This window comes from Ictidomys tridecemlineatus, chromosome 10, assembly GCF_052094955.1.
Source record: "Ictidomys tridecemlineatus isolate mIctTri1 chromosome 10, mIctTri1.hap1, whole genome shotgun sequence".
NCBI lineage: Eukaryota > Metazoa > Chordata > Mammalia > Rodentia > Sciuridae > Ictidomys > Ictidomys tridecemlineatus.
Window position 1 is genome coordinate 41,154,267 of NC_135486.1, and position 14,523 is coordinate 41,168,789.

At 37.3% G+C, this 14,523-nt stretch overlaps 1 protein-coding gene across 10 annotated transcripts in view; it reads left to right on the plus strand.

The window, feature by feature from the left end:
• The window catches only part of Prox1 (prospero homeobox 1), a 56,149-nt gene extending 49,813 nt beyond the window's left edge, over nt 1-6,336 (plus strand). For 9 of the 10 annotated variants that reach the window (XM_021732998.3, XM_021732996.3, XM_021732995.3 and 6 more), the window contains one exon: nt 651-6,336. In XM_021732998.3, the coding sequence (XP_021588673.1) occupies nt 651-839 (189 nt within the window). In that variant the 3' untranslated portion in view covers nt 840-6,336. The remainder of the gene's footprint in view (nt 1-650) is intronic. The other variant, XM_021733002.3, reaches the window with a different exon arrangement.
• The last annotated feature ends 8,187 nt before the right edge of the window (nt 6,337-14,523 follow it).

Genomic DNA, 14,523 nt, shown 5'->3' on the forward strand with positions numbered 1-14,523 from the left:
TAACCTCAAAGCAGTTTCTGATGTGGCAATTTAGGATTCAGTTTAAATTTTATATTTTGTGATATTATCTTACTCCTTTATGAATGTAGAATACTTCATAGTACAGATTGTTTTAATACACAATTGAGAGTTCAGCAACAGTCCTCTGATACAAATCCAGAAGCTGAGATTTTAAATTTTCTTTATTGAAAGTATGGGTTTAGTTTATATAGATGCTCAATTATTTATTATTTGATTGTGAGAACACATTTTATTTTCATGATGGAAATCAAAAGGAAATATGAATTATATTCTGACAAATTCACTGGAGATTTTCTTCTGGAATGGACCTACTTAATAAAATCAGGAATCCCAACTGCCTCCTTCCTATTCTCTACCCTAATGTTCACAACGAAATCCTATTTTTTCAATAGGTCTGCGTGTAGGCTCTGCACAATTCTTTTTCTAAAACTCCACAGAGCTGTCAACCTCATATTACAATGCTACTATATATAATGACTTTACATAAGAGAATAGAAGCCGGCCATTTTTAGAAAATGCAGGTACCATGGAAGCCTCTTTCTGAAAGAGTGAACTTAGCTCAGTTTCCTTTGAAGAATTGTAGACCTGAAACTGAAAACTTTATTAATGCCATTGTCTCCTTGTATCAGCAGGTTCCAGAGAGATTCCTGGAAGTTGCGCAGATCACATTACGGGAGTTTTTCAATGCCATTATCGCAGGCAAAGATGTTGATCCTTCCTGGAAGAAGGCCATATACAAGGTCATCTGCAAGCTGGATAGTGAAGTCCCTGAGATTTTCAAATCCCCAAACTGCCTACAAGAGCTGCTTCATGAGTAGAAACTTCAACAACTCTTTTTGAATGTATGAATAGTAGCAGTCCCCTTTGGATGTCCAACTTATGTGTCTAGGTTTTGATTTCATATATATGTGTATGGGAGGCATGGATATGTTATGAAATCAGCTGGTAATTCCTCCTCATCATCATCTCTCTCATTTCCTTTTGTTTTCCACTATGAGGGGATGGTTATTTTCCTTCCGCCTTTAGTTTACTTTTGCCCACGGCCCTTAACATTTGGAGACTTAACATAGGGTTAATTTTCAGGGAAAAAGAATGTTGGCGTGTGTAAAGTCTACATTAGCAAGGAAGGGCATTTGTGAAAGATGCATCCGCTGGATTGGTGGCTTATTGCAAATGGCGGTTGGCTGAGGTAAACCATGACACAGCACAGCTCTACTGACATTGATGTGTCTCTTGTTTTTAATTGTTAAGAAGGTCTGGAAACTCAATGAAACCACTTCATACACTGAAGTATTCTGTTTGGTTTGAACTCAGTAAGTAGCTTTTTCTTATGTGTTTAAAAATAATCCCAATGACAGATGAGCAGCTCACTTTTCAAAAATACCCCAACAGTCCAAATTAAAAAAGAAAAAAAAATAATCACTGTCGGTCTTTTCCTAAGAGCAAAATGGCAAACACCCCCAAACTCGTACCAATTTCTAATGGAGGCAAAGCAATTTTGTACAAAACTAACTCTTTCAAGATAAGACTGGAATCACACATGATCCTTTAGCCACCTCTGTCAACTTTATAATAGGTTCTTCACAATAAGTGAGCTTAGATCACTCTTCATAGAGAAAAGCCCTATAACTTGTTATCATTTTCTATTTATTTTGCTTCAGATATTAAAAGGCACATAAGCTTCAATTATATTCTTTGCTTGACTTTGTTTATATGCTTAAAAGAATTATTATTTGTTTAATTAACTCTTTTTTTTTTCTAAGACACTATACCTTTCTACAGTAAGGAATAAAAGAAATCCCAATGGACCATAAAATCCTTGCCTACACTACAAGTTTGTTGACAGCTGTCAGCTGACTTGATCTTTGCCTCCTAAGAGGAGGACGTGTGAGAATGACCTGTTTCCATATATACAGCTCTACACTACCCTGATGGGTATTCAAAGTGGCGACAGTCTAAGTGTTTTTTTTTTCATTTTAGGTATAACGTTTGAAAGCAATTGATAATGTCTCTTCTAAGTCAGAAGCTAGGATTGACCAAAATGTGAGAATAGTGTATAGCATAGGAAAATTTGGGGTTAACCCAAAAGACACAATTTCAGCACACCTAAGAAAGCTAGCTGCTATTTTAAGCTTTCTTCAATGATTCTCCTCTTTTTTCTTTCTTTTCTTTTTTTTTCCCAGTTTTTTTCAGTGATGTACAATGTCCCATACGTGCATTTAAGAAAAAAAAAAAAAATCTAACAGCATTCACACTTGTTTTCTTAGATCAATTTTTATGTGTGGATGGAGTCAAATTCATGATTCATTCTAATGGCGTTTTCCAGGCCCCTCCTTCCCCTCAGATAATTTGATATACACCTCCTAAAATGACACAGTAACAAATCTGGTATTTAAAACATACAGAACATAAATGCCATTTCCCTTAATTTTTATAAAAAATCATATTTGACTTTGGAGACTGCAGGTTGACCCATGTGACTGACTAGCTGACCCGTTCGCTGTAATTTAACATCATTTATAAATTCTGCTGATGGACAGGAATGTATGAACACAATTATTGTCAGCACAAAGCCTTAAAACCTGCTGACTTTAAATTAAATGGTGCAGTCCTGTGATGCCGGGCATCATTCAGGAGACTCACAGGCCCTCACAGTGTGGACAGAGTGTGCTGCGGTTGGGGCTGGGGCGCCAACCTTTTCGCTCAGCCCCCACGGTCGCACACATCTATCTCCCAGCTCACACCCTCACACTCATGCACACTGAATCATTAGGATCCAATTTGTCTTTTTTTTTTTTTTTGGCTTACTTTAAAAGAAAAAAAAAGTTTGGATAATCATTATATTGGAATAAAAGTCTAGGGGAAAAAAAAAAAAAAGATTCCAATCAGCACAAGTAGAGAAGCCAACTGAATTTGCTTCATAGGGAAGAGTCTGACATTCGTTGTTCATGTCAGCATGCAACTGGTCTTTGCTTTTCCTGGTAATTCCTAACATCAACGTTGTGTTGCCCTGGGTGGGCGAGGTAAAGGGCAAAACAGCAGAGCAGTGGTTCACCTGGGTAGAGAGATGACTAGGTGTCTTAATCTGGGGCAAGTGAAATACTGATTCCAGACTTATTTGGATTTTTCATATTATTATCCCCTGCCTTTCTAATTTAGATAGATAAATTAAGTAAAAGTGTGTGTTTACAACCTAGTGTCGATGCACTTACAGCACTGAGAATATCCCCTCAGTGTTTACCGAGGCACAGAAATGATTTCAGAGTCAAAAATTGCAGCTTGAGAGAAACTCACCTCTTTGTTCTGAAAACAGAACTCGACCACTCTGCTTTTCAGATCGTTTTCCCCCTTTTACAATCTTGTGCCTCCGAGTGCATTGGAAAATGATGAAAACCTGTCTCTCAAAAACTCCTATTTAACAGTTACTTGAAAAACAAAAATCACCAACTTTCAAATCTTAACTCTCACCACGTGAAAATTGGGTTCCATGGGAGAAAGTTGACTTTCCGCGGTGGGAGGGTGAAGGATGAGGGACAGTTTACACAGGAGAGAAAAAAAAAAAAAAAGAGTCTAAAGTCCATGTTGAAATTCCACATTACACTTATTTTCTGCTAATTCTAAATTAGTTTTACGTGTACACTTGAGGTTATAGTCTGTGCCTAGATCTAAATGCACCAGCGGGGGGATTTTTAAAAATCCTTCAAAATACCAGTTTTTTCCCACAAGTACAATTGTTCTTGTGCCTTCTGTGGCTTTCGATTTCATCTTTTTGACTTTATTTCCAATTACTACAGCTGCAATAAACACTAGATTTTTTTTCTGGCTGTTTGACGTAATGTTGATAGCTATGCATATTTTGTGTCTTTTTAAAACAAAGCGGGAGAATACGTTTTTGAAGAAGAGAATTTTTAGAACAGTTTGATACCGCAAATTATTTTTTTCCTCAATTGTTTGAGCAGCATTCGAGTTTTGAAAATTCTTGTAGAAGCCAATTTTTTGTAACTGTGGTGCAAATCTTGTGTTTTCTTAGCCTAATGAAAAGTAGTATAGAAGCAATATTTCATACCATGTGCTATGTATGTGTGTGCAGATGTGTGAACATAAAAGCACATACACACATATACACACATGTAAAAATATACATATATATATGCGTGTGAAGTGGAAAGCTTACCTTTTCCTATCTAGATTTAAGAACCTATTTTAGACATTTGTTATGTTTTGTGAAAAGAATGTTCTATTTGCAACAACAAAACATTTAATTCTTACTGTCTCTCTGGCTGTTTAAATGAGGACGTTTCACATTAAATGGTAAAACACGTGGAAGATGTTAGAATGTAGTAATTATTTAAGTAAATGTTCACCCACATACTCCTGAAGTTTGCTTTGTGCCTCCGAGTATTATTTAATTAAAGTGTTTTATGTTTGCAGAATCTTTGTTACTGTACTAGGGATGTGGGTGAATATCATTTAAAAAAAATTTAAAGCAACAAACAGACAAATAAAAAAAAAAGCAAAATGGAAACACTAAAGCAAGAGGGGAACTTTTATAAAGCAATGTAAATATTTAACCTCATGGCTGCTGTTACGTAAGACATGAGATTTTAATAAATAACTACATTCTCACAACAACATCTGTTGAATTTATTAGGAACACTACAGTGACTGTATAGACAGTTGAAAGCATTCTTGAAAATCCTGCTCTCTACTTTTAAAAGATAACAGTCTCTTTTATCAGATGTCAAGGGCAAGGGTAATGCAGTTTCTGTAAATTTATGAAGTTTCTTTTCTATGTACATGAAGACATTTAGTAAGAACCCCCCCCATACACACATACACACACACACACACACACACACACACACACACACACACATACACATGCAGGTGAATATTGAGTCATAAAGCTAAAGATTTGGGGGCTTTCAAAAACAGGATGTCGCCCTAGAATCAGTCATCAATTCATCAAAGACAAAGTGGTTTACAGACTCCCCTTGAAAAAAGCAGTGTATATGTGAGGACAGTGCAAAACCTCTTTGCCATGTATATTATAGAGTATTCATTGGTGTGAATAGTACAAATGTTTCCTTCTGGTACAAACTCTGTGTTTGCAAATTACAAGAAGCATTGTTTTCAAAAAGCTCCCCTTTAAAAAAAATGTAACTGGTTGATATGAGTAAGCAGTTACTGTTTTGCACTTAAATGTTATGTTGAAGGAAATGCAGTTTTGTTTTCTGTAGATCTGTTGGTTATGAACCATCTATAAAACTCAAGCTAAAATGCTCATATTCCGAGCTGGGATCAAAACTGGTATTTAAGCTTTGCATCTTCTTATAATTATCCTTCTTAAGAATATAACAGAATGTGGAAGCGTCTGGACTTTGAGTCTTTTCAACTGAGCCCTCTCTTAAATCAGACACCCCCTAAAATGCACAAACATGAGCAGAAAGGCAAATGGGCTAGACTTCCTTGGGGAAGATGGATTCATTCTGTATTTTTTAAATATTCAAGTCCTCTATATAGGGGGATAAAAATTCAAAATTGTATATTACCACTTTAAATTTAGAACTAGAAACAAACAAAAAAAATGTATTTGGGGTTGGTCTCAGCACTACCTAGAAGAATCAAAGGTCATGGCTTCCCCCAATATTGTCCCAGCCATTCTCATATGTATATAGTATAAACCGTGACAAAACACTGCCTTTATATTATTTAGCAATATGTTGTAAATAGCATTATGAAGCTCTTTTTTTTTGTAATAAAGACCCTTTGATTTGAATATAGTACAATAACAGAACTGATAAAGTCAATTTTTGATTTTTTTTTTAGCTAGAGGCAATTTCAATTGTGGATTTTTGTTATTGTCTATTGTTCTGAAGACTTTGCATAATTTATTGGTTTAATTTATCCTAATTTATTTGATGAAGGTGTACAATTTTGTATTACCAAGGATGTACTGTAATATTAATTGATATGATAAAACAATGAGACTCCCTGTCCATATTAAAAAGAAAATTAAAAGGTGCAGTAGACAATTGATTTTAAAGTAAAAGTAAAAAATTTAGTTTGGCAGCTACTAAATTTTAAAACAGGAAAAAAATTAAGTTGTTGTGGGGAGGGAGGGAGGGAGGGAGGGGGTTTTACTTTGTGTGTTTTAAGCTTTTGTATTCTCTCCAAACTTTTACCTTTTGCTTTGTACCACTTAAAGGATACAGTAGTCCAATTGCCTTGTGTGCCTTCCATCTTCTCTTAAACTGAATGTATGTGCAGTATATATGCAAGCTTGTGCAAAATAAAATATACATTACAAGCTCAGTGCCGTTTGAATTTTTTTATTTGAAATGCATATTTCTTGTTTGGACTTGGGTGCAATTGTAAGGCAGTAGACTAGTTGTGATTGTATTATCAAGTATAGAGTTTTCCTTGGGTTACAATTCTTAGTTGCATCAATGCATGCAACTCCTGGATCTTTCTTGCAGTAAATGCTGTAAATGGCTAGATGTCGCTTGGAAGCCTCTTCTCTCAGATTTGCTCCGCCCTCAAACTAAAGTTCAATTGTTAATGTCAAATGATTCAAAGAACAAGGAAAAATGTTCCTGACAGTCACATAATGACAAATTTATTACTTAAAATATGGGATCCAGCACTTGCATTATGTCTATTTCTGTTGAACTCAGACCTAAGTAATGATGTAAATTTTCAAAATCTTCCTAAAATGATCCTCTAGACAGTTTTGATAGAATGTTTCCTACTAAGAAGACTGATTGTAAGGCTTTATAACATTTCATAGATCAATATTCTTCTTTGTTTTGAAATCATGTCTTCTTTTTTGATTTAGAGATGATTGGAGTGTGTTCCCAGGAGTTTCATGTGCTAGAAGCTTGGTTCCCAGTGTGTGGTGTTGAGGGGTGGTGGAATCTTGTAGAGGTGGGGTCTAGTGCAAGGTAATTAGTCATTCAGGGAGCCATCCTCAGAAGGGATTAAATGCTCTCTGGACCCTGGTTAGTTCCTGCAATTGCCAGTTAAAAAAAAATAGATCAAGCTTAGTCCCTGAATCTGTCTTCCATTCCTCCCATATGATCTCTTCCTCCCACACATTCTATTCTCACTATCGTGCCATCCACCAAGAGTTCCTCACAGGAGCTGAACTGATGGGCTGCCCCTTATTGGACTTTAAGCCTCCAAACTGTGAGCTAATCAAGCCTTTTATTTATAAAGTATCTAATTTCAGGCACTTTATCATAGTAACTGAAAATGAATTAAATCCTTGCATCAGGAACAAGAATTAGCTGAGTCATTTCCCTACTTGAGATTTACTTAACTATCCACCGTTCACCACAGCTCTACCATCCTCTGTCTAAACAAGCTCTTGTAGAGTATCTTCTTGGTCTCACAGATTTCTTCTTTCATCTTCAGCTAAATGATGAGAACTTTTCATTTTGACCCTAATGACACAGGGGTTCTTGGAATAAATGCAAGGTCAAAACTTTATTAAAAGATAATGAGCTTTTAGCACTTGGAATTATTTTCCTATCAACTGCACAAACTTAAATTCCAGTCTCCTAATTAAATTGTACAAAGGATGATCATGCCTATGTCCCTCCATGTTTAGATATTTATTCCCTGATTAGAGCAAAAAGAGTCCTCCCACTTTCCAACTTCTCTTCTTGGAAAGAAGAGGCATTGCAGCTATATGGTGACTCTTCCTTCCTCATGAACTTATTTAACACTGATCTGCTTTAAACCAGATGAGACAATCCACATTCTGACCCAAAACATGAAGTAGAAACGTTTTCTGATGGAAGGTTTAGTAAAAAATACAGCTTCAATTCCTTACTGGAGTGATTCTAAATTATCTGATGGACTTGGTCTAGAAAAATCATGCACCACCATTCTTGACCCTGATCTGTTCTAAACCTGATCACAAACTTTGCCCCCTGCATATCTCGAGGGATATCCGTGCCCGTTTTATAATGGAATATATAAGCTTCACAAGCTAACAATAAAATGGGCTTCATTCATTTTATCTTCATTAGAGCAATCATAAATGATTTACAAGTTTTTCTTTAAAATTAATAGATAAAATTTTGCACACATTCTTTTAGTGACATATGCTGAGATGAGAAATAGACGCCCCTGAATACAAGTAGGAGAACATACATCATATATTTGCAATACATTGCCAAATTCTGGGATCTATAAGTATTCTTGTCTTCTGAAAGGCACAAAATACAGAGGAAGTGTGCAGAAAGAAAAACAGCAGACACAACTTTATAAAACAGCTGATAGAAAAATAAGCAAAATTATGAAAGATACCAAAGTAATAAGTAACACTATATCCCCTTATCAACAATATAACCTTTTGGAGGGAGGCTTTACACTGGGGTAAACACCTACAGGGTAGTTTTTGAAACTACAGGAAAAATCATCAAAGGATTATTGCTTTGGGCATTGGAAAATCTGCCTCCAATCTATTCAATGCCAATCCTCGAGTGTTCTAGGAGAATTTAAAATAATTTTTTTTAATTTAAAATTATTTTATTTAAAATAATTTTAACTTTCCTACATGCAAAAAAAAAAAATTCTCACGATGTTTTGCTTCTCATGAGAAAGGTGATTTGGATCAAAGAGCAAGACAAGGGCAAGATTTTGAAGTGAACCAAGTGTGACTGGATCCTTCTCTAGTCATGATCCTTCTCCCTTTGGTAAGTGTCTTGGCCTCTTGCCAAGCCTTGGGTGCTTGTGTCATAGCTGCCCTCCCTCTGTTCACAGCCATGAGCCACTGTTAAAGTAAACATTAAGATATCAAGGGTTCAGTGTGCTTCTCCTCCAGTGGTACATGCTTAAATGACACGTTGTGGGTGCACAGGAACACATGGGTGCTGGTTCCATGTCAGGTCTGTGTTGCCTGAAGGCAGGTGATGGGAGCTGACCTTCCCCACCACAAGGAGGCCAGGTCTTATTGGTCCCAGTTGTGCCTTGCACCTAATATGGTCTGTCTAGGTATTTCTGCCCCCAGCCTTCCCCGCCACCCCAATTATGGGACTTGTTTCCTGTCCAAGGTCAGAGAGTCCTTCGACATCCTGCATAAGAACTCACAGGGTGAGAGACACTTCTCTAGGAGAGACTGGATCACAGTCCTGCTTGTGAAGAAGAATGAATATCACTAAAGAAATTTTAGAAATTTCTAGATGTCTAGAGCAATATGGTATTATTATATCTGGGGCCACCAGTTTAAGACCTTGTTTAACAGAAGCAGCTCCATCTTTATATTCTGGTACTATAAAATGTTGATTAAAAAAAAAAAAAGATTTCTCTGCCCAAAACAACAATGATTTCATTGGATGTGACAAAGGATATGAATGTGTGTGTTAAGTAAACAAGTAAATTCTATCAAAACTTACCCGGTTTTAAATAAAGGAGTTCTCTCCTAAGAAACAACATAACTGAATATCCTCACTGGGTTAGGTAAGAGATCTTTAAAGATGAATGTGAAAATTGAAATAGATGATAATGCTGGGCATGGTGTCACACGCCTGTGATCCCACCTACTCAGGAGGCTGAGGCAGGAGGACCACAAGTTCGAGGCTAGCCTGGGCAACTTAGCGAGAGACTGTCCCAAGATAAAATTATAAATAAGAACTGAGCAGGGTAGAATACTTATCTAGCATATACTGGGTTCATCCCCCATACTACAAATGAAATAAAATTTAAATATAATGCAATAAAATAGATAATAGTATATGTGACTTCTATCAAGCCTTCAAAAAAAGAGGTTATAGAAACAACACCGAGCCTGGCACATGGTTTATGCCAAATCACAATAGGTTCTCTTTCTCAAAAGCCAGTCAGTGGCTTTTATTACCTTACCACTTTGTTTTAACTCTTAGTCTAAGAACTACACCCAGACCTATCCCAACTTCCAAAGATGTTTAAATTTGAAGATCACAGAAGTGTTCTAAAAATCCAAAGCCCACTCTTGTCATCTTCTCAGGCCTTATCCCGAGCCTCAGTCAGACAGCTTCTGTGGCCACACCCTTAGCAGCCATTCTTGGGTTGGCCCCAAGATAGGAGTGGAGCAGCTTAGAAAGATTAAGGTGCCACAACACACTGAAACAGAATAACTTAGGCAGCCTCTATCCTGGCAAAGGGGAGGGTATTATTTGCAAAGCCCCCTGCGGAGTGGCCCAGGTGCTAGCTAGACAAGCTCAGGAGATAGTTTGGCAGCCACCCTGGAAAAAATGCCTGTGTCTCTGCAAATAAATCTGCCAGTATAGAAAGTACTGGGTTTTCCCCCAGTGCTTGTGCAAATAGTACCCTGTGCTTTACTGGTATTGGAAATTCCTTGGTGTAAGTATTTCTAGACCCTGAAAATTGGAGCTAGGGATTTCTTGTCATTGTCGTTACCCTTGACCTGTTGGGAAATAAATCTAAAAATCAATGTTCCTATTTCCGATTATTCACAACTGGAAAAATCATTGAAAAACAGAAATGAAAGAAAGAAAGAAAACCAACAAAACAATGTGTTCCCTAAATCTCTATCCATAGCTCAGCAGTTGACACTAAGGTTGAGCAAAAACCTTGAAGGCTGGCACAGAGCAGGGTAAATGTACAAGTGTCCAAACATAACTTGGGTGTGTGCACATGAGGATAGGTATCTGCACTTAGAAAAAAATCATGAATAATACATACATTACCAAATGAGTATTATTTCTGTTTTTTTCTCCACTCAAAATCCAAGAATTAACATAGTTAATACTAGGGTTACACATGAAACATCTCAGCCAAGTAGACGAATTCATAAGCAAAAAGAAGTAAATAAAATTTTTAAAATATATATTTTTAGTTTATATAAATTCCAAAATTACCAAATGAGTATTATTTCTGTTTTTTTTCTCTACTCCAAATCCAAGAATTAACATAGTTAATACTAGGGTCACACATGAAACATCTCAGCCAAGTAGACGAATTCATAAGCAAAAAGGAGTAAATAAATTTTTTTAAAATATATTTTTAGTTGTAGATGGACATAATACCTTTATTTTATTTTTATGTGGTGCTGAGGAACAAACCCAGTGCCTCATGCATGCTAGGTAAGCGCTCTACCCCTTGAGCCACAACCCCAGCCCAAGGAGTAAATAAAATTTTACTAAGTAAGAAACTCCAAGAGGACCAATGCTACAGAAGAAACTGGGAAAATAGTCCAAAAACAAACAAAATTTTTCTATTTCCCCAAAAGTACCTGGACGTTATGCTTTTATGGGTGAATTCAATCAAATATGCAAAAGAGGTCATATTGCATAACTAGTTCAGATATGCATCATGAAACATACATATATATGTACACTCAATTTGCTTATAAAGCCCATATTTATGAACACAAAAGCAAAAAAGTTGAGCAAATCCAGTATTTATTTTTAAATATAAAATATATTTTATATTTACACAAGATATAAATTTTATTATTTTACTATAATTTATTTGATATTATTATTATAAATTTGAAATTTTATTTTGGGATCATCCCTTCTATAGTAAAAGGAATACTCTACTGCCAATGAGCAGGTTCAGATTGATGTGGAGGAAGATCTGGACTTACTCCTACATGAAAAGCAGGAAAAAGTTTCTTGATAAATTTTATTTGCTTTTTCTACCTTCAAATGAGAATGAAGACAAATATTTCTTATTGATGCTGTCAGCAACCTCAAACACTGTGTGCTACCCCCTCCTGAGTTTTTCTGTGTCAAAGGGCCCAGTAGCCTTTGCTCTTTAAGCGATTTCAGTTTGCCAGGTTGCCTAACTCAGAGACCATGTCTCGTTTTAGTATGTCTCCTTATGAGTCTTTGGGAAAAGCCAGATTCATTCAGTGCAGTGTTAAGACCTTCCTTCCATAACTAAACGAAGAAGAAAGAAATCTAGGAAAGCCATGAAAGGTAGGTTATTCATTCTACGCAAAAGAAATCATGACATTTTCATTTTCTGGAATATTGACATAAAAAAAAAAAATTAGAACCTACGTCTTTAGTTTCTAAGAAAAAAGGACAAACCACCAGACTGAAGGAGCTTGGCTTAGGAAGGACTGACCCTAGGCAATTTGGTGAAGTTTATGAGAGTTGCCATTACAGGTACCAAGATTCAGTGGCAGAAAAAAAAAAATAAATAAATGAAATGGATTTGCTTGTTTTCAACATTTTAATTTTAATCCCGTCTTATTTTTTCCTCTACTTTGGGCTCCCGAATAGAAAGAAAATTCCTAGTGGATTTATAGCTGAAACTTGCAGCAGTGGACAGTGGTCAAAGGACATGTGAAGACTTTTGTTTCCCTTTCAGGTTGGCAAAAATTAGTAAACAGCTGTTATCATTCAGAGCTTGACCAGGAATGGGACAAAAGTTTCTGTCCAACAGACCTGGTGACAAACAGCGTGAGCTGGGACCACCAAAGTTTTGGAGAGAAACTTGGCAACACCCATAACATTTTTAAAGGTGCATGGTTTTGCCTCACCAACTTTTCATCTAGCTAGCCGTCGTATCAAAATATTTGCACACATAAGCCAGTCGGAATGACAGAGGCACATATTCGGTTTGGTTAAAACCCATGACTTTTTCCCCCTACAAGTCAACTTAATTTATATCTGGAGCTCATCTTTGTTCTGATGGCAGAAAGCAATCTAGTCACCTCCAGGCCTGCTCAGCTGTTTCCAAGAAGATTCCATTCCTCTCTGCTCTATTCTCTTCCTGTGGACTTTCAGTTCCCCGTGTTTGATGTCCTTGGGGGAGGCCTCTGGTTATAATGTCCCAACAATGCTGTACTGTCTGGTCCTTGAGCAGAGGAGTCATGAGTCATCCAATTCCAAGTTGTCAGCAAAGCACCATGTCTGTGACCATGGCCAGGGCTGCACTGCTGACCTCAGAGCTCCATGCCCTGTTCCACTGAGGTGTCCCCAGATCCTCAGTGACTCACCTTCTTCCTCATGATAATGCCTGCAGTGATCTGAACTCGGGAAAGTCTGACCCTTTTCTCAAGCCATTTTGTGGTAGAGGCCTCAGCCACCGGTGCTCGCTCGCCATTGGTACCCTAATGTAGCCGCACCATGTTGGCCCAGGCCACGTCTGCATGGCGATGACATTCTGGGTGCCTGATGGAACACCGCTGTGAATTCTTCCTTCAAGATCCCAATGTACCGGGCGGTCCTGTCATCTCCACCCAAGCTCTGGGTTTAGCCTGAGATCCAAGGGACACTTTACAGGGACAGGGTCTAGTTACATACCTCTTTGCCATTCTGTCCCATAGCCCAGGGAGACCTCTTCCAGTCAGTGAAGGTGAGCAGGGCTGGATCCTCACGTGTTATCTCTGCTCTTTGTTGTAGATGAAGCTTTATGCCTCCTTGATTCTTTGGTGTTTGAGCTTTTGAAACTAAAAACACTCTTTTCTATCATACTGTTTAAAAAAAAAAAAAGTTAGGTCTGGCAAATTAAAAGCCTGTACTTTTAAGACTGGTGTCTCAACACTGAGTTTTAAGACCCTATTTAGAAATTCAAAAGTCAAAACCTTGATGCTTTGTCTCTGTACTTCCTTTGTGAAGTCCCTTCTAGAACCAGTGCTTGACCCTGGCTGAATGGGGAAGAGTCACAGACAACTGGGGTTTGAAGCAGGGACAGCCTCAGTTCATGTGTCTAAATTTCATGTTCAGGCATATGTAACAATGGAAAAATCCTCAGAAGACCCAAAGTCATCCACTAGGTAGATTGTTAAAACAAACTGGGTGACTTTATGTCTTCTTAAGTGAATTTAACCTGGGTGGAACTGACCCCACTTCCCTCTTATGTCACCTCTGCCACAAAATAATTATACCTATCTTTTTTTTTAAAAAAAGGCTATATTTCTACTTTTAGTTTGTCAGATTTGCATTTTGATTCCATGGCCTTCGGAATATTATTTACCCACTAAAATTGTGAGGGTGAAATATATAATGAAATAGAAAGTTATCCGCGATACGTTGTTGAATTTTAAAAGTAAACACAAGAATATTTCCACATAACATGGATTGGATCCACTTTTGTGAGGTTCTTTTAAAAGTCCAAATATCTCTGTATCTATCCAGCATGTGCATGCGCGCACATGCGCTTACATACACATAGAAGTGCATGTACACCGTGTTATGATAAATACATGTCACCATAAAAAATAAATGTTACTTTTGAGGAATAGAAGTAAGCAAGAAAGCATTTAAGTAAGGGGCAATTTCTCCATTGACTTTATACATTTCTGTAGTCTTTGGATTTTTTTTTTTTCAGTAAGCAAATACCACTTTTGTTTGTAGGAAGCACAGTAAGAGACAAAAGCACAGAAGACAGCGGGGAAATGTGCCCTTCCCCTTCAGAGAGGAAATGAGGCCCTGACCTGCACAGATGCCTCCCTGTTTGCTAGCCCACGGACAGTCTGCATGGATCAGCTCTCTGCAGCAGCAGTCTGGGAGACAAGAGGGTGCAGCACCACAGTCA